Source organism: Carassius auratus, unplaced genomic scaffold (assembly GCF_003368295.1).
Source record: "Carassius auratus strain Wakin unplaced genomic scaffold, ASM336829v1 scaf_tig00017060, whole genome shotgun sequence".
In the NCBI taxonomy this organism is placed as follows: Eukaryota; Metazoa; Chordata; class Actinopteri; order Cypriniformes; family Cyprinidae; genus Carassius; species Carassius auratus.
Window position 1 is genome coordinate 547850 of NW_020524735.1, and position 23784 is coordinate 571633.

Consider the following 23784-nt stretch of genomic DNA (forward strand, 5'->3'; position numbering starts at 1 on the left):
GTTTGGGAAGACTTAATAATTCATGCACTTTAAAAATCCTTTTGACTCGTTTGTTCATTAGGGTGTCTGAATAGTGGGTTTATTTGCAAAGTCTAGCAAGAAACTTGAAACGGCACAGCGTACAGTAACCTCTCACAAAAATGTCCTTTTTTTCTATTTTTGCTTTTTATGTCTGGTCCCAAGTCATGATTCAACAGATGTGGGTTCCTACAACCATATGAGAAATGGTACAAACACAAATATGTGAATTTCAGCAAAGTTAGAAAAGGTTGTGTTTACCACTGGCTGCAACACATACCAAAAGTTCCTCCAAAAGAGTACACTATGCCAAAATATGGGCTGAGCTCAAAATACCCCAGCTGAAAAGACCAGCACCACTTTCTGTGCTAGTCCAGACTGGTTTTGAATGAGAGGGAAAAGAGAACTAGTTTCATTTTTGTTAAATTCCATTAACCATTCTCGAACATGCAATTTTCTGCCAACGTGGACAAAACGACTCTGACAGTGTTTTCTGCACAACTACTGATCACAATACTGCTACCGAATCTACAACTGAAACATAAAATGATCTGCTTAGTCCGATTCACAAACAAATGACTCTTGTCATTTCAAATCAAGAATTGGTTTGTTCAGATAACAATGTGTAGTTAAAGAGACACAATAATGAATTTTGTTCTTTTTTAAATGAATGAATGAATGAAACTATTCCACTTTTCTACTCGCTTAGTATTCATTTATTTTTTTAATATACAATTATTATATACATTTATGCAGCCTCTAAAATGTCTGTAAATTAAATTGAGATGTTACTGTTTTGAAATTATTCCTTTTTTTCATATCTATTGAAATTATGCCATAATTTGGTAACATACTGCTTTGTGGATCTAAAACTCAATTATTGATTGATTAAAAATCAATTATTTCTTCCTCGAAATTATTATAATAATTACTAATAAAACCTTTATTAAACCAAAATCATTAAAATTGAAGAATTTGAAGTGAAAAAAAATAAATAAATAAAAATAAATAAAATAATTTACATCCTATCTGGCTGTTGAATTGGCAAGATTTTTCTGCTGATGCTTGCTGACCAAATACAATCTTGCTGGTAAGCAGAGTTAAGTCAGGTCACCAGCACATCAGCATCTAAAACACAACAAATTGTGATAACAAGCAATCCTTGGAAGCTAAGCAGAAATAATATGTATCTCCCCTCTCATCCTAACATAAGACTTCACCATAGAAATGTCTCAAACAATTAAAGTCAATGGTAACCAAAACTAGGCTGCCAACATTCTTCTAAATATTTTCTTTTATGTTCCACAGAAGAAATCGTACAGATTTGAAACAACATGAGGATGAGTACACATTTTTCTGAGAAATGTCCCTTTAATTATCTACAACTGACACAAGATTCCTTCTTCCTACACAGTTAAACATCCACCTTTAACAATCGAAAGAAAATTTGAGGACATCTTACTTCCAAAACAAGCAAAAGGCCTTGACAGAATATTCCATTTCCTCTCCCTTTCGTAGACTGCATTTAGACGCACAAAGTACATTTATTACAAGTCAAGATTGACATGACAGTAGATCCATTAGCAAAAGGGTTTTTAAGTTAACATTCTAATCTCCGAGCCTAAAACGCAGAGAAAGGACAGCAATTAGCATGCTGTTAGGGCTCAATCAAGCTGCCTTCTGTCTGCTGTTGAAAAGACTGGATGAGGCTTTGAGGATGGCTGAAAGGTCACCATGCTCTCGCCTGCCATTTAGCTCTGAGCATGGTACAGAAGAGAACTGAACTGGCATGGCCTTCTTTTTATTACTTTCAGCACTGCAAGCTCTGCACTTATACTATATAAAACTGGAAATATGAATGTACAGTATGTGGAATGATATCACCAAAGTGTACTAGCTGTAACTTCAAAATACAGCACGACACAGTCGTGGATGTTTAGATGTGTTAATTGTTTACAATCTACGCAGACAGAGATGCTTTGAGCAGATTTAGGGATGTGGGTTTTGAGTCATACCATCAGCACCCACTCACAGCTGCGCCATCACAGAGGTGAGAAACATCCAGGCATGTCTGCAATCACACATTCCCAGCATGCCTCTGTCAACCCATATACCCCCTCAGCCACATAGCCCCCCGGTCACAGCACATTCACTGCCTTGTGAGTGGACCCCAATGGAGCCAAGCATTCTGATGAAAATGACAAAGACGAGCTCTGTTCTGCCCCGCTAGCAAGACTGTTTGATTTCTTTCTGTCACAGTGCCTGAGAAAGAAAAAAAAGCAACTAAAATTCCAAGTAAATTATTCATGTTGTGTTGCTCTGAAACGCAATCTACAAAAATCAAGCAGTGATTCAACATTAGGCATGAAACAAATAATGCCAGCTCTACAGTCAACAAAAAAACAACAGCATAGAGACAAACAAAAGCCTTGACCATAATCTATTAATTTATATATATTATTTGATCAAACATAATTTAATCTTACTAAAATCCCTGCCATTGCATTTTACAGATGCCAAAGCTAAAAAAATCAGGTGTTTAGATGGAAGAGACATATGTCTGTCAAAACACGGCCAGCTGAAAAAGTCAGTCACCGCAACGCTGGTGCAATATAATCCCAGAGGGTCTTCTGTAGAAGCCACTTAGTATTCAATTCATTTCCATTACATCTGATGTTGTATGGCTGTAGTCTTCCTTCAGGGCTGGAGGATGTCAGAATACTAACAAGAGTACTGCTACTGCTGGCCATCCTGGGATGATCTTATTACCCTGTGCTGCAGGGAAGATGTCCCAATCAATCACAACCTGGTAAATTTGTCCCCAGAGAAAAACTGGGGTCGTGGCTGCAATTAAGAGGCTAATTATGCAAACAAAGCACCCTGCATTACATACAGGCATACAGTACATACAAGTGGCATGCAAAACAGCCCAAACTCAAACAATGGTTTTATTAGCGCCTCTAAAAATGTAAGAATTGCAATATGCGGATTTCTAACTACTGAGACAAGAATAATAATACCCAGAAAACAGGGAACATAACAGAAGGCTGATGCAATACAAGGATGATCAAAAAATGTGATATACCTGATGTTGTGGGATTTGCGTTTGATCTCGTTCCAGCAGAGATTCATGTCGTGGTCAGGGTGCTTGTCCCTCTGCCCCCTGCACTGGGTGGGCAGCTCCTGCCCCTCAGGATCCACCGCCGACTCGCAAGGTACACACTGGCATCCCGGCCACAAGGGCCGCCCTGCAGCTGAGAAACACAATTCAAAATGTAGATAACTTGCAAAATCATGTCATTGTGCTCAGGTTAAAAAAATAAATAAAAAAAAACTGTCTCAAGAACTAGTGTTTTTCATTCTATTGTGCACATTTTAAGCAAAAATGTGTTTGTTTTTAAAGCGCTGTGTCATGTGCAAGTGCCGCTATAGACTCTCTTAAATAGAAAAACATTGCAAGGAATACAAAAACGCGCTCTTTGTGAACAGCAAAGCATTTAAAAACACAAGATTCAGTGCTGAGGAATGTTAAAATGCAAACAATGATTAAGTTCCGAATGACCTAGGACTTTAGTTTTGGTTCTCAAATTTGATTTGCAGAGTGGTTTTCAAAGAGAACAGATGTTTACTCCAACACTGAGGCTTTTCTTCGTATGTATATCTCTATTTGTTTGCGGGTTTAGGCTGCCAGTCTGTTCGGTGGAGATATTTAGCTGAAAAAGCATTTGATGAAATCAGTGTTGTAAGATATGGATATTTTTGCTGATAGCCTATGGAAAAAAATTTTGACAAACCGTTTTGGATATCTGTTCTTTGCCAATTTAAGTAGATAGGAACTGCACAGTACTTGAAATGCATGCTGCCTAGAAATGATCTGCCGGGAGTGTTGCCAAGATGGTTGATGAGTGAACGGCCTTGTCTTAAAAGGGCCAAAATTTGTTAGAGGTGACACACAATTAGAGGAGAAAAAGGAGTGTGTTTTGGGATGTGACCTAAGCCAGATCTGAGCTACCCATCGGGACAACAATCTATCAATCTACAACATAACAATTATTTTAATCAGCAAAGATCCCTTAATCAAAACAACGATCAAAAAATGAACAAGAACAGGAGCAAACAAATTCCCATGGGATGCACCTCAGCTGATCTCTCGAGCACTCAGCAGATAAATATAATATGAGTAATGCCTGCAGGTCACGTAAACTCTGTTTCTCTCAGCCAGAGCCAGAGTGGCAGTAATGCTGTTACTTAAAGCATCGCTGGATTCAGCACACGTCCAGAGCAAAGGGACGGAGACACAATCATTCCAGCAAAAGTCTCATGATTAAGGAGCTTTCCCTCTTGAAGTCATGAAACCCCTTGTGTCTCGTTCCGTACAGCTGTCAGACTGCCTATATGCTCCTCTTCCTCACATTTCATTAGCCCCAGGGAGAAACTAGCCATAGGGAGCACTGGGACTTTTCCATTTGTAGTTACTTTGTGGTCTGGCAATGTCAATGTCAAATTTTAGGAATGCATGATATATCGGCTATACAGTACATGCATTTTTGGTTATTGATCATTACAGATTATGAGTCAATACTGAATGTATGCTGGCCGATATTGTATATGTAAATGTGCTTACTAATTTCCTATATTCATTCATCTAACACTCACTTAAAATGAATCTTTAAACACTGACAATTTAATAGCACTATTAAATATAATATTTCGAAAATCTCAAAAATCAATTTTTAAAAATGTCTTATACATTCCTACTCTGAACAGTTGCGATGTGACTAAAGATTTCTATTTCAAAGAAAAAATCTGTTCTTCTGAACTTTATATTCTTCGAAGAATCAGAAAATAAACAATATCCATGTTTCCATAATAGAATTAAACATAACAACTGTTTTCAACATATATAATAAGTAAAGCTGCATATTAGAATGATTTCTAAAGGACCATGTGAACCTAAAAACAAGAGTTACGGCTGCTGAAAATTCAGCTTTGCCGTAAAAAGAAAACAAATTACATTTTAAAAATATATTACAATACAATAGTTATTTCAAAATCAGGGCAATATTTCACAATATTACAGTTTTTACTGTATCTTTGAGCAAATATATGTAGCCTTGGTCACCATAACAGATTTATTTAAAAAATATGAATAACATTTAACTAATCATAGTGATATCAAAATAAAATAACCAAGAATAATGATCAAATACAGGAGGCAATTATTTGTATTGTATGCATTTGCAGTACAGTGAGTGATTATCTTCTGTGAGTTATGATAGGTTGATCTATACCCCGAGTAGTTGTTTAGTCCCATCCCATCCCTGATCAGCCCCATCATCCCACACATCATCTACAGTACCCAAGGCCTCTTCTGGTACCCCTTGCTAACTGACCATGACGACATACTGTCAAGAAGTCAGTGCTGAATAATTTCAACTGACATCTGTGCAGAAATAAACACATCCGGCTGTCCGGGTCCATGCAGCCGCTACACTAAGCCAAAACAAACAGAACCTGAGATGTGTCTCAATGAGAAATTCTGTCCGCCATGTTCCCCAGAGCAGGAAGTGAATTAATGCTTCCGCACAGCTCTAATGTGTCCCCTCTTCAGGCAGCCTTCCACTAATTCACTGTCATTTTTCAGTCTTTCTTAAATTTCTCTCTCTCTCTCTAAGCTTAATCCACTGTCTCTGTGATCAATCCTGGTTGTTTATGGTTCATCAGATATCTAGATGGGCATCAGATACTGTTAAAACGCTAAATGATCAGGACACAGTGAGGTAGAGGGGTGTTGTGGAGGGCTGAACAGTTGATTCAATGCAGGAACCCTTTCTGTTTTGTGTTTATGTGCCATTATGAGTCCCCACCCAGTGATTTCTGTGTTTGACAAAAATTTTGCTGAATCAACTCAAAACTAAAACAGTTGCGGAAATGACCCTCTGGCGAGGACTTTTCCACCAATCAGAGACATTTGGATGGAAGACGCTCCACTGTCCACTGCCAGGACTTCTTCTGGCCCTGGCAGCATAGGAACTGTTCTATGGATTTCAAATGCACAGCATGAATCTACACAAACTCCCCTTGTGAAATATGGAGAAATGTTCAAGCTTTTTGAAGCAAAGTATATGCCTAGACAGAGATGAACAGAACATAGACAATAAACTTATACTGAATGTAATATTTTTAAATAGATATTTTATAATAATATTATTAAAAAATATTACTGTTTTACTTTTATTGATCAAATGAATACAGCCTTGGTGAGCATAAATGACTTATTTCAAAAACATTTTAAAAATCGTACCAACCTCAAACATCTGAATGGTAGTGTATGTACATTCACGACAGTCAAAAGTCTATTGCATTGGATCTTTGTTAGAAAAAATGCCAGTTCATGATGTAAGTTCTTGTGTAACTTTCTCTTGTATTGCATACATTGGTTTGAACCAAGAAGAAAGAAAGAAATAATAAAGATACACTTCTTCATTGTATCTCCAGTTGACTTTGGGCACAACATACTGTACAGTATTCAAAGGCAGGTCAAAGCCGAGCAAGTCTACTGACACACAATGTGCAGAACGTTTTATACTGACCGCTACACAGGGCTTTAAGTACCTTCAAAAACCGACCATTTCCATGTCAATAAAAAATAGCACTCAGTTTGGAACACAGAGCTCTCTCAAATGCCTTAGAAGCATGAATGTCAGGTGATCAAAGTCTGTAAAGGAGACAGGTAAGTCATGTAACATTTAAAAAGCTGACCTTGATAATCTGATTCAGACCTCGGTTCACTGTGAAAAATGTCTGCTCTTTGAACCCTCCATCACCAAGAGACTGATAGTTCTTACCTCAGAGTGGAGAGCTCTTCCTCTGACACCAGAATGTGCATGCAATAGCCTTTCTCTTATTATATACACGTACGGATTCTCTACTTTGTTGTCCACATTGGGTGAGTTGGGCTTACAAAGACAGTCTGCTGTTTATGGTCTGGAAGGAGTGCTCAAATACTGCAGAAGTCCTGCAATCAAAAGCACTATTGTCCCTCACATTCCACATCACACCAACCTGGCTTGTCCACCCACCGGGCCAGGCAAATGCCATGTACACAATCCAGCAGGCTGCAACTGGCTTCCCGCCTGTCTAAGTGACACTCAGCACATGGCAGCTGGCCACTGTCCGCCTCTCCGGCCTACCCAGAGTCTCCCTGTTGTCCTGGGTATTCCCTACATCTCAAACAAACTCCAAATGACCTGTGTGTATTCAGTATTTCCAGTGCTGGGTTTTTGATCAGGGCAAGTGCTTGGCTGGACTAAAGGCTAGATGTGAATGGGTTTAGTTGTTGAGGCTCAACTCGCCCAATACACCACAGAGACCAAGAATACTTAGAGAATTCTATCTGTTAACAATCCCATTAATCCCTTCACTTGTAGCATTGTTTTCTCACGATAATATAAAAAATGATGGCTTTTAAATATTCATTACTAATATGTTTATTTTAAACAGATATATGTATCAGTACTGGTATTGGTGGTACTGAACTTAGCATGGGTTGAAAAGATGCCATTAAACAAATACGCATTCTTTACGTTGATTCATATTATTGTTGTGATGTAATGTCTAAATATATTAATAATTACACTTTTTAATATTAATGGTTAATGATTTAGAACATTTAAAAAATGTATTACATTTTACAGACCTACTATAATATGGTGAAGTAATAGCAATACACACACTTTCATTCAAACGTTGGGGGAGCAAACAGTTTTTGCGTAATAATTAAAGTAACAATTTTTTTTACATTCACCAAAAGTGACATTATAAATGGCTTTATTTCCAATAAATGCTATTCATTTGTTCTTTATATTTCTATGAAGCAAAGAACCCAATAAATAAATAAGTCAAAATGTATCACCGTTTACACAGAATAATCAGAAGCACAACTGTTTAGTGTTTTCAACACTGACAATGATAAGAAAAGTTTCTTGAGCATCAAATCAGCATATTTGAATGATTTCTAAATGATGATATAACACTTTAAGTCTGGTGTAATGGCTGCTGAAAACTCAGCTTTGCATCACAAGAAAAAATTACATTTTAAAATATATCAAAATAGAAAATAACTTTTTTTAAATTGCTATAATATTGCACAATATTGTTGTTTTTACTGTATTTTTTATCAAAGAAATGCAGCCATGGCAAGAATAAGAGGTGTCTTTCAAAAACATTTACTGACCCCAAACTTATTAATGGTAGTGTACATACACAGCTTATTTTAAATGACCGTGAATGTTAACTGGATAACAGCGTCATGCTAAACAGCAAAGCTTGACCTTTTACAACACACACAAGCCTAGTAGCCAAAATCAGCCAACAAAGGCAGGATCTTAGGTTGCAGTTCAACTTTGGCTCCATTTAACAGAGCAAAAAAACTGTTTGCCCTCGGCAGACAAGCTATTATCCCCTCAATGACAAACAGTAATTTTCCGTACAAAAACATGCCAAATGCACACTTGTTTATGGAAGCAGTGCCCTTGTTTTCCACCCTGAAGAGTAGCGTTGGAAATTAGACCTCCATTAGCATTTGCAGTCATTATGCCTGGCTATGGTTGGCTCAGTGAGATGACAGGCCATTATTCCGGCACTTGCGTAGTGCCACTCTCGTCCCTGTGCATCAGATGAACAATTGATAAGCAAATGTTTTATTCATACGTGTGTTTGAGTAGACTTAAGTGCTAAAGGTCTAGCAGTCAACCCAGACAAACTAACCACACAGGAGTTTGCTGGACTGGGAAAGAAGGTGCAGCTTCTAGTCAGGAGGGAGTGTAGGACTTTACAGCAAGCACAATCTTCTGAGTCACATCTAACAGTCTCCAAGCTGGATAGACTCTCTAGTAAAGCACCTCTCATACACCTGACTCTCTATCTGAAAAGCCTTCGGGGAAATGCTCAGAAAACCAAAGTAGCAACCCAATGTAATGTAGACATCACTATTATGTTTCAAGCATGCTTTCTCCATTTGAGCTGTGAGCTGTGCTTCAGTGTGATTGGAAGGTTAGGTTTATTTGCTCATGTGAGTGCACTGAGAATCAATTTGAAAACAGTGATAGAAGGTTAGCGTGCTAGAGCTCTTGCAGTTTAGTGGCATGACAAAACACACTTGACAGCTGACAACCAGTTATCATTGAGACGTATTGAAACAATCCAACTTTGTACTTTGTAATATATCAAAGAAAAAAGGGAAGGGTGAATAATATGAGCAGACATTTGAGAAGCATATTAAAGAAACAAAACAGAGCCAGCAGACTGAAGCTAATGTGTTATGAAGGTGTGAAAATTTGTGACTGGCTCAAAAGAAATTGACGCAAACACTTAAATTGAAAACAAAAAAACAAAAAAGAATTAGAAGAACTAGCAATTTTTACAGTTTCCCTTGTGCATATGTCCAGTGTAGTGTGCGTTTATTTGCATCACAGCTATAAACATGATGGAGGGTGTGAAGAAATAATCAGTGGAGGAGATAACATGTCTTTTTAACATTATATAGGACTGTCAGATGGATGGGAAAGTAAGAAACAAAAGCTGTTTTGACATTTTTACATGTGTCAGAATGGAAAACATGCCAATTACAGACTATGGAGCCATGTCTCTGACAGGAGTGCTGACAGATTCTTATTGCTACGCTGATGCTCCTTGCATGCAGAGAACTTTTGTTTGGAAGTGCACATGTACTATTGCAGAGTTTATGGTACACATAAACATTGCAGTCAGATCAAATTTATTTCAATAATTTTTATTATATGTCTCTTATATATGTCTATATATATATATATATATATATATATATATATATATATATATATATATATATATATATATATATGTATGTATGTATGTATGTTTATATGTATGTATGTATCACGATTTCCATAAACATATGAAGCAGTTTTCAACTGCTGGACTGGATTATTTATCTGTTTTCAAAATTGATAAGGAATAAGTAAGGGATATATAAATTACCTAATTTACAAAAAAAAAAGAAAAAAAGTTTACAGTTATAATTTTAAATTCCAAATAAATTTAAGTATGAACAAGATGACAGATACAGTCTGTATGCAAATGGTTTATGAATAACCATTTGCATGTGTATGCATGGTTTGTGAATAAGGCCCACTTCGTTCATGTTCATAAGGAGTCTCTTTGAATTGGCATTCAGTACTAGAGATGAGTTATTTGACTAGGGATCCCTGAATAAAACTGCCATGAATACGAAAGTCCTCATATTCTCATACTGTCTTCAGAACAGTTCCCCATCTGCCTAATGAACAGTGGCTGTCTGTCACCCTGCAGAGAGCTGAGCTCTAGAGGCCTTTAATAAGGTTAAGGAGGGGTGGTAACATATGTAGGATCCTGATGAGATTAGTTTGTTCTGTGTAAAACAGATGACAGCACAAACATTGCAGCTCATATCAAAAGAACTAGGTCTCTGCTTTGTGTAAGACTGCCTACGAGCAAAACTAACAACTGCAGAAAGGGGCAATTAGAGGGAACTCATTTAAGACTTCAGTCAACACAGTTCATGTATAGTTCTTTGTCCACTCTGGCTGAAAACTTGAAAACAGTTGAGTTACTGAGTGTTAAAGATAATGAGTGTGAGTGGAGGAATCTGTGATTTATCTGCTGAATTACACATATGCTGTTAAACAAATTGGCAGATTGGGTCCCCTGTGACAGTCTAATATCTTCCGTCATGTGTTTAATGAATAGGTAAAAGGTTATATGGGGCTGGCTGAGACTTTAAGCTAAATTCAGGTAATAAGCACACAAAAAAAATTAAATTCAGTTTATATTAGTTATTTACATATTCAATAACTCATTCGCTGGAAAATTTCCCTGCAGTAGCTCTCATATATCTTTGCATTTCCACATTCAGACTTGGAGCTTGAAGACCAACGACCCGTGTCACACCAGACTTGACATCAGTGATTGCAGCTTGCCAAATTTCAATGTGCAGAAGCACAGTCTTTTAGAAAACATTTGCAGATGTTGAGAGCTTCAGTCATAATGTATATTTTCCCACATTTTTCATTATTATTACACCTATTTTAATTTGAATCTGTTTAATTTCAGTATAAAATGCAATAAAATACAATCAAAAAATTATATTCATTTCTATGTTGGAATTACTCTTTGTGCAAGGCAGAGAACATTATTGTGTTTACTACAGTATTTTTTATATTACTAAATTACACATTTTATATTTTAAAATCATTACTGTCATAGTGTTTTAATGGTTTTTAAGGGAAGGAAGTGCCAATGAGATTTAAGAGCAACTGCAGATCGGAAGATTTACAACAGCAATAAATAAACCAAAAAGATTTAATTCGGTCATTTACCCTCCCCTCATCTTTCCAAACCAGAAAGACTTTCTTTGTTCTGTGTAACACAAAAGTGAATTTTTGTATTTTAAAATGTTCCTGGCCACTGGGGCTGGCAAGCTTTCAAAATTGATATTCTTCCAAAAAAAAAAAAAAAAAAAAGGTAATTGTGTGGTTTTAGAACAACATGAATGTGAGTAAATGACATTTTTATGAACTATTCTACAAAAAAAAAGAAATATATATATATATATATATATATATATATATATATATATATATATATATATATATATACTTGTTTTTTTTTTTCTGGCAAAGCCTTTCTTCATAGTGTGCCAACAGAAAAATATGAATAAAGTTGACTTTGTTCAAGAAAAGCAATATTAACAGCATTAAGATCTGGAAAAGTGGTACTCTATTTCTGTCGATTTCACTTTTACATCTAATTAGGTTCCAGACATGCATTGTATGATCCTTTGATGGTTAGCAAGCACCAAAGTCACCTTTAAACCCTTAGCATAAGAGAGCACATCTGACAGAGCTTGTCTTGTTTCTAGGCGACAAAGAAGTGGCTTCAAACAGATTGTGTTTGTATGAACATCCTCTCTTATCAGCCCACGTTTCTCTCTCTGCTAATTCTATCTAAGCAAATATGCGTGTGCTATTTAAACCTAATTAACAAAGATTCACACATGGACACTAAACGCACTCTTCCTCTGCCTCTACGCCTGGGAAAATCTGATTAATACACCACTTCAACGCTATTCTTAAGGACCACTGATCTGTAAAGCAAAAACTCTTGGTCCAGCAAATCATTCATTTACCAACCCTTAATTATGACTGCAGCTAATCAAGGCTCTGTTGTACAACGTTAGTGATAATGCTATAAGATTTCTTTACAGTGATGGGTAAAGTTCAGTATGCGACATGGGAACAATGTTGCAACCTAGCAGTCTACAGTCACTTGAATAGATACAGAATATTGATGGATTTGTAAGTTCACACACACAAGTCCACTCACCTAAATACACACACACACCAAAGTCACAGCTGCCACTGCGAATAATAAGCAGAGCTGAGGCAGATCGGACTACGGCTCATTTGAAATCTGGGAATCTCATTAAAAGTGAGAGAAAAGGCTTGTGACAGCCTTCTGTGTGACATCTCACCCTCTCCTTCTCTTCCATGTGGGCTGCCCTGTCAGCCGTGTCACTTCCTGTTTGCAGAATTAGTCACTGAAATTCTATGAGACCAGAGTCAGGTTGACAGCTTGTTGTTAAATAAAAAGCCGGCCATAAATTATTAAATCCCCTAGAATATTTTTTTTGTAGTCCACTAACCCAAACTGCCGTCGTAATGAAGGTTCTAGCCGAGCTGAAATGTTTCCTAAATTATTTTGGCTCAGTTGGAGCAGGAAGAGGAAAATCAATGGTGATCAGATATGACAAGATCCATTTGTGAATGCAGACATCACCTCATATTCAAGGTCCTTGTGGACTCAAACAGCATTACAAGGGTTGAAAGTAAAAGGGTTTTAGATTCAGAACATAATGAAGATCAATAAAATGCATCATCTGACTTTGTTTAACATCAATATTGTCATATAAGCCATTTTCCAATGACTCCTCGTTCAGTTTGCAAGCAAAGCCAAATCAACAAAAAAATCTGATTAAGATATTTAAATAAATCTGAGACAAACAGAGCAGTATGCAGAACTCTGCATGTGTGTGTGTGTGTGTTTGTGCATAAAATAGACAACAGCAAAAAGCAAGACAGAGAGAGCCAAGAACATCTTTCTCACCTCAATCACAAAAGCATTCAAAAGTGCCAATCACTTGAGTCCCATGGCATGGAAATTGAGAGCTACTGAGCGGACAAGGCCTCGTCTGGACTCAGTGGGGGGTTGATGTATCACACCAGTTTCATTGACATTCTCCAAACTGAACAATCACTTAACAGCAGCCAGGTTCAAGTCCTCAGTATCATTTTGCTTAAGAGGGCACCCGAAAAAAAGCAGGTCTGAGTCTTGTATTATACAGGCGTAATTGGACTGTGCCAAGAACTCAGAGCACTCGCACAGGAGGGGGTCTTATTCTCACCGTCTGCTCTGAAAGTACAATTAATTTCTGAATTCTTGCAGGCTTTTCAAAGTGAAAAACAGAAGCAAAATAAAACAAAGTAGTAAATGCTGCAACACATGCATGCATATGTTTGAGGAAACGTCTCTTTAGAGGTCCGTGTCTATTTCCCAAGCATAATTAAGATACCACTTATGAGCCAGAGATTTTTCTCAGCACCAAGTAAATGTTAGCATTTATAGTCATTATGCCTGGCTATGGCTGGCTCAGTGAGATGACAGGCCATTATTCCGGCACATACGTAGTGGCACTCTTGTTCCTGTGCAGATGAACAACTGATAAGCAAATTTTTTATTCAAACTTGTGTTCGAGTAGACTTACTGTAAGTGCTGAAAATCTAGCAGTCAACCCAGACAGACTACTTATCCACGCCACAGACTGATTGGAATCTGTACCCGTGCCCCACACAGGAGTTTGCTGGACTGGGAAAGAAGGTGCAGCTTCTAGTCGGGAGGGAGTGTGGGACTTTACAGCAAGCACAATCTTCTGAGTCACATCTAACAGTCTCCAAGCTGGATAGACTCTCTAGTAAAGCACCTCTCATACACCTGACTCTCTATCTGAAAAGCCTTCGGGGAAATGCTAAGAAAACCAAAGTAGTAACCTAATGTAATTTAGTCATCGCTATTATGTTTCAAGCATGCTTTCTCCATTTGAGCTGTGAGCTGTGCTTCAGTGTGATTGGAAGGTTAGGTTTATTTGCTCATGTGAGTGCACTGAGAATCAATTTGAAAACAGTGATAGAAGGTTAGTGTGCTAGAGCTCTTGCAGTTTAGTGGCATGACAAAACACACTTGACAGCTGACAACCAGTTATCATTGAGACGTATTGAAACAATCCAACTTTGTACTTTGTAATATATCAAAAAAAAAGGGAAGGGTGAATAATATGAGCAGACATTTGAGAAGCATATTAAAGAAACAAAACAGAGCCAGCAGACTGAAGCTAATGTGTTATGAAGGTGTGAAAATTTGTGACTGGCTCAAAAGAAATTGACACAATCCGGTCACCGATCACATCACTGAAATTGAAAAAAATTTAGAGTAATGTATTCATTAAAAAAATAAAAAAATAAATAACTGGTTATTTTTACAGTCTGGTTCAAAAATCCCTTGTGCATATGTCCAGTGCAGTGTGCGTTTATTTGCATCACAGCTACAAACATGATGGAGGGTGTGAAGAAATCAGTGGAGGAGATTACGTGTCTTTTTTTAACATTATATAGGATAAAAAGACTGCTGAGAAGTCAGATGGATGTGAAAGTAAGAAACAACAGCTGTTTTGACATTTTTACATGTGTCAGAATGGAAAACATGCCAAATACAGACTATGGAGCCATGTCTCTGACAGGAGTGCTGACAGATTCTTATTGCTACGCTGATGCTCTTTGCATGCAGAGAACTTTGGAAGATGTGCACTTATAATATTGCAGAGTTCATGGAACACATAAACATTGCAGTCAGATCGAATTTATTCAAATAATTAAGCATGAAATCTGTGCAAGCTATTCCATTCTACATATATATGATCTGTGAGAAATCATTTTAATTTGCTGCTCAAGAAACATTGCTTGAATTTTGGGCCCAAGGAAATGAAAGATTAAGTACTCAGGTTCAGAGGTCAACTGAGGCCACATTTAAACTGGTGCAGGACCCATTGGGTTGCCATGGTTTTAGCCTTTCGCATTTGCTGTTGCTTTGATTTCATATAATATATGTATATATTCTCTGTAAACGCCAACATAGTTTCAAAGAGTCAGTTTCATTATACATGCAGCCAGATCATCCAAAAGAATGTTTTACAACACTTTAATTGATATGTTACATAAAAAAAGTTGTACATGATAATGTGTTTTAAGGAAACAGGAAGTGGTTCCATAAATATAGGAATTTTACAATTTAACTAAAGCTTGATTTGCACCTCCAAAAAAATCAGGTTCGAGAGATTAGCTCTTGTGAAAAAATTATTAACATTGTCATTCAAAAGGGTATTGCACTGGAAACATGATTATAAAGGCGCTGACAAAATTTCATGCGTTGTAGGTTAAATAAGTACACTACTGTTTAAAAGTGTGGAGTTGTTAAGATTTTTTTAATTACAAAAGGTACTGCAGCTTACCAAGGCTGCATTTATTTTATCAAAGGCAAGAACAGTAGCTAATATTGTGAAATATCACAATGTCAAATAATTTTTTATATATATTTTAAAATGTAATTTGTTGTAATAAATATCTATTACAATAAAATATTACAAATATATTTTATATAAAATAAACATAAAATGTAATATTTTACATTATGGAATATATATATATATATATATATATATATATATATATATATATATATATATATATATATATATATATATATATATATATATATATATATATATATATATATATATAGTCACGGGGTGAAGAATCACTCGACAAGAGGTACGTGGAATCAAAAGCCCCGGAGGGTGGATTTATTGTCACAGTGATGCCTGGTGAAAGGTGCTGCTCCGCTATCTGGTGGCCGGTGCTTCCCGTGTGCTCTTCTGTGCCAGTTAAGGTGAAAGTGGGTGTCCAAACGTGCTCCAAAGTGTCTGGGCTGTCGGTCACTCGCTGCTTTCTGTAAAGTGAAGAGAGAGGGATTAGACCAGCGTTGCATTCGGTTCAAGAACTTCGTTTGAGTGCAGCATGTGCTGCTTAAAAGTGTGTGGGCTGATGGGGTGCAGCTGTGACCGAGGAGGATGTCCATCATCCGCTTGAACGTCGCGGGGGCCCCATGTAGCCCGAAGGGAAGGGTCCGGTACTGCCAGTGGCCACTGGGGGTGGAGAAGGCGGTTTTTGGCTTGGCGGCCTCAGAGAGCGGTACCTGCCAATAGCCTTGGTGAGGTCTAGGGTGCTGATATACCGGGCCCTTCCTAGCCGGTCCAGCAGTTCGTCCACCCGAGGCATGGGGTACCCGTCGAATTCGGAGACTTCACAATGGGGCTGGACCACAGACTGCGGGATGGTTCTATTACCCCCAACTTTAGCATCTGTTGGACCTCTTCCTCAATAGCCTGCCGACGAGCCTCCAGGACTCGGTAGGGCCGTTGCCTAATGGCGACTCCTGGGGGCGTCTGGATATGGTGTTGAAGCACGTTGGTCTGCCCGGGCTGAGAGGAGAACACATCCTGGAACTGACTGACCAGGTGCTGCAGCTCCATCTTCTGGGCAGCCGAAAGGTGGAGGTTGACATCCACAACCACGGGCTCAGTGAGGCTCAGGGCAGCTACATGGTCCCGGGTAGAGTTGCTCCGCCTGCCGTCATCCCGGCTGTCTCAGGTGGTAAGTGACCGGTCCAATCCTCTCCACGACCGAGTAGGGTCCCTTCCAGGAGGCCAGAAATTTGCAGGCGGAGCTGGGGACCAGGACCATGACGCGGTCTCCCGGTTGGAACTCCCGTGGTTGGGCTGCCCAGTCGTAACGACGTTGCTGCGCCTGTTGGGCCCTGGTGAGGTGTTCCCGGACTAACGGCATCACTCGGTCGATCCGTTCCCTCATTTGCCGGACATGTTCGATGACGGTACGATGCGGGGCCGGCTGCTGCTCCCGCGCTTCCCGGGCCACGTCCAAGAGGCCCCGGGGTTGACGGCCAAACAGGAGCTCGAAGGGGGTGAAGCCAGTTGAGGCCTGGGGAACTTCGCGGATCCCAAAGAGCACATAGGGGATCATGAGGTCCCAATCCCACTTGTCCTCCACTGCCACACGTCTGAGCATTTGCTTGAGGGTCTGGTTAAATCTCTCTACGAGGCCATCAGTTTGGGGGTGATAAACAGTGGTCCTCAACTGCTTCACCCGCAGCAGCCGGCAGAGGTCAGCCATTAGCCGGGACATGAAGGGGGTTCCCTGGTCAGTCAGGATCTCCGAGGGGAGGCCGACTCGGCTGGCCAGCAGAAACAGCTCCTGGGCGATGGACTTTGCGATGGCCTTCCGCAGGGGGACTGCTTCTGGGTACCGGGTGGCATAGTCGACGATGACCAGGATGTGCTCATGCCCTCGGGCAGACTTAGGCAACGGCCCCACTATATCCATTCCAATCCGCTCGAAGGGCACCTCGATGATAGGCAGCAGGATGAGCGGGCTGGGGGGAGGAGTCCTGGGGGACGTGGCCTGACAGGTCGGGCAGGCTTGGCAGAACCGCTTTACCTCGGCGTCCAGGCCCGGCCAATGGAAGCGGTCGCGTATGCGTTGAGCAGTATTGGCTGCTTCGAGGTGTCCTGCCATAGGGTGGGAATGGGCCAGCTCTAGAATGGTTTTGGCTCGAGGCACAACTAGTAACTTTTTCTCCTCCCCCCTACACTGGGCGACACAATACAGCAGGCCATTCTCTACAACAAAATTTGGGAGAGGGTGGGGCCGGGGGAGGACGTCCTCTCCATCCACAACTCGCATCTGGCTCCAACAGTGCTTGAGTCGGTCGTCCTCCCGCTGTTCCTTGGCAAAAGAGCCCCCTCCAGGTAGACATCATAAAACAGATTAGTAGATTGGGAGGGGGCCTCACCTTCTCTCCCACTGTCGGAGACGAGCAGGGCCGGTCGGCGGCAGGGTCCAGGCGGCCGCCTCGGTCTTCGACAGTTCCCCTTGGGGCTGGCAGGCTGAGTAGCGGCGGACAGCAGCTTCTCGAAGCCGGGCCAATCCCTTCCAAGCAGTACGGCCACCGGCAGGTCCTTCACCAGGCCTACCTCCACCGGCCAGGTGACTTGGGGGGACGAAATGACCATCTCATGGGCCGGTACTTGGTGAGTGTCTCCGTGCACACAGGTAATCGGTAGGAAGTTTTTCCGGCCGCTTCGAGGGGCGCACAGCCGCGACTGGATGAGGGTGACCGCACTGCCTGAGTCCAACAGGGCCCGGAACCGTCTTCCATCCACCTTCATGTCTGCTTCGGGGGCTCCCGCCGGTACCCATTGGTGAAGGATGCAGCCTGCCAGACAGGCTTGCAGAGGCAATGGTGGTTCGGCACTTGGCATAGGCACATCTCGCGGTGGGGGAACCGTTGGCCTGCTGACTGGTCGTGTGGTGCCTTCGAGCGGGCGTCGCTCCTGGACCACCCTCCGGGGGAATGGCGGCAGCCGGTCCCCTGCCCCGCTGGGATGGACAGCATCCGCCAGCTCGATCGCCTCCACTAGTTCCCGGATGTCACGTGGGTTCCTCATGCCGACGGCCTGTCGGTGGGCGCGAGGTAGTGCGCTCGACCACCACTCTTTCCGCTACCTGTGTTGGTGTGGGGTTTCCTTCCAACAGCCAGTGCTGGGCGATGCGGCTGAGTTCGGCTGCCTGGGCACGGGCTGGCACCCGGGGCTTGTATTCCCACTCGTGGAACTGCTGGCCGGCGCTTACAGGGGAGAGGCCCAGCCTCGCCAGGATCTCTCGCTTAACTTCGACATAACTGTCGGCACTTGTTAGGGGGAGCGAGAAGTAAGCCCTCTGTACTTCACCGGTGAGTAGGGGTGCCAGCGCACATGCCCACTCGTCCTCTGGCCATCCCTCTCGGTGGGCAGTGTTTTCGAAGACCTGAAGGAAGGCTTCCACATAGTCATCGGCTGTCATCTTAGGTAACAGACAGGTGGCTTGTGCCCGAGGCTCAGGTAGCGGAACGCGCTGGGCCGCGGCCACCCAGACGGCGGCGAGTTCATCCTCCGTCCTGCCCAGGCGAGTGGCAAGGTGTTCCGCTATTTGCTGCTGGCGGATGCTAACTTCAGCGAGGCGTTGTAAGACGTCCTCCATCGCGGGGACGCGCGTGCCGCTTTCCGTGGTGCTGGTGACAGAAACAGGAAAAAGAAAAGGGAAAAAATTAGGAGCTGGGGCGGTGATCTTGTCGGTGATTCCTCACTGTACTGCCCGCATTCTCCACCACTGTCACGGGGTGAAGAATCACTTGACAAGAGGTACGTGAAATCAAAAGCCCCGGAGGGTGGATTTATTGTCACAGTGATGCCTGGTGAAAGGTGCTGCTCCGCTATCTGGATGGCCGGTGCTTTCCGTGTGCTCTTCTATGCCAGTTAAGGTGAAAGTGGGTGTCCAAACGTGCTCCAAAGTGGCTGGGCTGTCGGTCACTCGCTGCTTTCTGTAAAGTGAAGAGAGAGAGAGGGATTAGACCAGCGTTGCATTCGGTTCAAGAACTTCGTTTGAGTGCAGCGTGTGCTGCTTAAAAGTGTGTGGGCTGATGGGGAGCAGCTGTGACCGATCAGCCCGTGACGAGGACATGCAGGTGTTCTCCGTTGGTTTCCAGGGCAACGCTGATTCCTCTGGGAGTGCTCGTCACAATATATATTTATTTATTTATTTTTGTGAAAGTCTTTACTGCCACTTTTGATCAATTTGATGCATCCCTCTTAGTTAATAAAGTAGAATTTTAAAAAATGTTTTAACAGTAGTGATTATTCATAAATAGCCATGTTTGGAGCCATAAAATAAAGCCTAATTGTTCAAATGAGGCTCATGAGGCACCTGTTGAGTAAGGAAGAAATAAATTAACCCATAAAATAACACAACGTAATAAAATAAACTTGATTATACACTAGCTGAAATAGTACAAAGTGTCCATATTCTGTTCCTGGCAACAGCTACAAGTCCAGAGAAGGTGGGTGCTGATGTGGGCCGGGTAAACTTATTCTAAGGAATGGTAGCCTTTTGGATACACAGCGTGGGAAGAAACAAATGAGAGAATGACGCTTGTATGACATTTTAGCACAGCGAATCAATCCACATCTCTTACTGTGAGGATCTAATAAAAAAATAAAAAAAAACTTTTATTACTTTGCATGCCTGTCAAGTGAACAATAGCATCATTTCAGAGAGAGACGTGAAGACTGTGTTATTTTTCATGGTGAATTCCAATGACAATGGAGACTCCTGATAAGGTAATGATATTTCGCATGGCGAAATGGCATTGTAAGACAGTTCTTTCATGAGTTAATTAAATGAGAAAGACTTCCTATGAAAGGGGCCACGGGAAGGGAATGAGAACAAATATGATGTTCTTGAGGAAAAAGGCAGGCTAGATTAAAAAAAAATATGTTTTTACAAAAAACACACTCTCTGTTAGCGATGTTTGGATGGATGAAACCTGTCATTGTTCTGTCAACACATTCACACAAACAAACTCACATCAATTAAACAATGAGTTTAAGTCTGAAGTATAAAAAGTACAATTGCTCTCATATCTATTGACAAAACCAAGCTAAATGTAAACCAGATTTTTATGAAACAACAATAAATCACAATCAAAAGTGAAATCCCTATACAGATACACACTCAAGTTCGAACATTTGGGATCTGTACTTTAAGGAAGTTAATATCAATCTGTTTCAGCGAGAATGCATTAAACTGATCAAAAGTGAAAGTAAAAACATTTATAATATAACAAAAAAAAAAAATTTCAAACAAATGCTGTTCTTTTGAAACTTCCTTTCATCAAAACCTAAATCCTGAAAAAAATATTCTAGCACCGTTTCCACAAAAATATTACGCAGTACAGCTGTTCAACACTGACAATAATATGAAATGTTTCTTAAGCACCAAATCAGCATATTAGTGTAACGAGGCATCAGTGGAGTGTGAATCCATGTGCAGCTTTATTGGAATCGTAGTCATACAGGCAGGGTCAAACACAAGCAAATACAGCAGTAAAGGCTAAGCTAAATCGTAATCCACAAACAGGCAATGGGTCAGGGCAGGCAACAATCAGAAGTAAATGCAAAGAAGCAAACAAGTCAAAGGGCAGGCAGCAGAGAATCACAAGAGAGAACACAGTCCAAAGTCAAACCATGGGCAGGCAAAATCACGAAAAATCTCTCAGAATTGTTTGCCAGGGCAAAATAAGACTTCTCAAAGAATGCATGAATGTGTGCAGCAAAAATATCAGTGTATGGGGAAACAGGTGAATGAGTAATCAGTTCCAGGTACTTGGGAAAAAGTTCATATTTGGGAGAGGATCTCTCTGGTGGCTAATGGGGGGAACCGTAAGAGCCTCACTTGTAACAGAGCCCCCCTAGGATGTCTTCAACATTAACCCAGGACCACTCCTCCAGGCCATACCTCCCCCAATCCACTAGATATTGAAGAGTTCTTCCCTGGTGTCTGGACAAGTAGGTCTCCAACCTGGCATGCCTCTTCGCCATTCACAAGGATGGGTGAGGGGTGCCCTGGGCACTGGTCTCTTCCTCCTCCTCCTCCCCTCTCAGACTACCAGCGGGTTTTAGAAAATGGTAAGAAAAACTGGTATGTTTTGTCTAACCATTTTTGAAAGGACCCACCTACCTTGGACTGAGCTTCATGCAGGGCAGTCAGACGTGGAAATCTCAGACCCATTGACCTGGGGCATAATCTGGACTGGGCCAGAGATGATGATGATCAGTAGAAGGTTCTTGAAGTGAGTTTTTGTGAATTTGTATTCATATGAGATTTCAGCTGGGTTCTGATGGTGGTAGGATCTGAGAAAGCGAGTGAGTTCTTGGTTTAGATGCTCAGTCTGACCATCGTATTGAGAATGATATCTAGAGGTAAGGCTAATATTGACATTTAGTTGTTGGAAGAAAGAGTGTTGGAGAATGGGAGCTGATGTGAACCATGTTCTTGAGTCTTTGAAAAGTTTCCTGAGCTACTGATGACCATGTTAGACGTGATGATTTTCTTTTGAGCATGGAGGTTAATGGAGAGGCCACAGAACTGAAGTTTCTAATTAAGTGTCTGTAGAAATTAGCATAAGATATCTCTTGCAAAACCATTAAAATGTCTAACAGAGCCCAAACATTTAAACAGTAATGTACAAATATGGCTAAATTCAAGATTCCTTTTGGGAACAATCTTTTGCTTTCGGCTAAATGGTTTCTGAGAACCTGAGAAAAGTTGCTACTGCATATCAATCAATATCTGAAAGAAATGTTTAATCAAGGGTGCTGGAGTGTCATTCCAGGTATTAAAGCTCAATTTAACCCCTGGTTATGAAATTCCTTACAATGTGCATGGACTTTCTGCAGCACTGCATGCAACTTGTGCTGACTTCATCGCTATTCTTTGTGTTTTCCATTCATCATTCTATGCCTCTCTCCTGTAGCGGTCTGATTTAATGAGACTGACCAAATTTTGATATAGCCAGAATTGTGAATATCAAATGCCCTGTATACAGGCATTTCAAATTTATGCATCTTCTGGAGAAAACAAAAAATGAGAGAGAAAAGGCATGGAGCATTTCAAAATACTTCAAATTTAAGCTGACATCTTCCCTTCAGCAATTTTAACACTAGTTGTCTGAGTTACAAATTGACAGATTTATGTGCTATGTGCACTGGGTGTACATTACATATGGGATTAGTTTTAAAATAAAACAATTCAGATATTAAAAAACAACCGGTGGAAATTGGTCTCAAGGCTCAGGTTTTGCCTTTTGAGATGCTCGTGATATAAAAACAGGATGCAGAATTAAAAGAAAACAGAGCAGGAAAACTTTTGTGGCCTGAGGTGAAATACAAGGTGAGAACTAAGGGGTGGTAAACAAAGAACTGAAAGATACCTGTACTCGCATTCTCATCATCATTTCTTCCATTGATGCAAGAACAAAGAGAGAGAGAGAAACTGCCAGCTGTACCCTACAAAAGTGACAGTGTGATATACTGTGACTGCGCTGGCGGAAATTTGTATTACCTGCTATAACCTTTGTGTCACTAAGATCTATCTGATCTAGCCTTGAACTAAGCTTTATTTGGCATTCTCCTGTTAGTGTAAATGAAAAAGACAAAGTTAATTTAAATATAGGGTTTGAAGGCGAGGGAAATGTGAATGAGAGCGATATAAGTGCAGAACAAACTTTGAAGTAGCAAAGCTTTCCCTGCCTGAGGGCAGCTGGCATGTTGCCCCTCCTGAGCAAGAGTTAGTGTGAGTGACTTTGAAGATCACAGCGATGCCAGAACAATCTGTGTGAGCCTCGCCAGCCACAATAGAAGGGAAGAGCACTCTCTCTCTCTCCTTATGTCTCCTCCTTTCATTCTGTCCCTCTACCATCAGACTCGCTCTCCGCATCGTTTGCAGGTCTCTCACCCTTGACAGGGCAGGACTTCTTTTCATAACTTCATAACTTCTTTTCTTGCCTCACACAGAGCACCATGCAGCCTGTCCAGTACTTCAGCTCGAATTCTACAAAGGCAAACTCCTGGGACAGCAGAAGTTCACTTTAGTACTTTACAGAAAAAAAGTCCATTCTGCCATTATTTAA

General features: G+C 40.8%; 1 protein-coding gene across 2 annotated transcripts in view; it reads right to left on the reverse strand.

Annotated features, from left to right (window-relative positions):
• Positions 1-23784, reverse strand: part of LOC113075443 (dystrophin-related protein 2-like) — a 119458-nt gene that overhangs the window by 49501 nt on the left and 46173 nt on the right. The window contains exons 1-2 of one of the 2 annotated variants that reach the window (XM_026248159.1): positions 6867-7146; positions 3104-3272 (exon numbers count right to left, since the gene is read on the reverse strand). In XM_026248159.1, coding sequence (XP_026103944.1) covers positions 3104-3150 — 47 coding nt within the window. In that variant the 5' untranslated portion in view covers positions 3151-3272; positions 6867-7146. Of the gene's footprint in view, positions 1-3103; positions 3273-6866; positions 7147-23784 lie in introns of those variants that run through there. The other variant, XM_026248160.1, reaches the window with a different exon arrangement.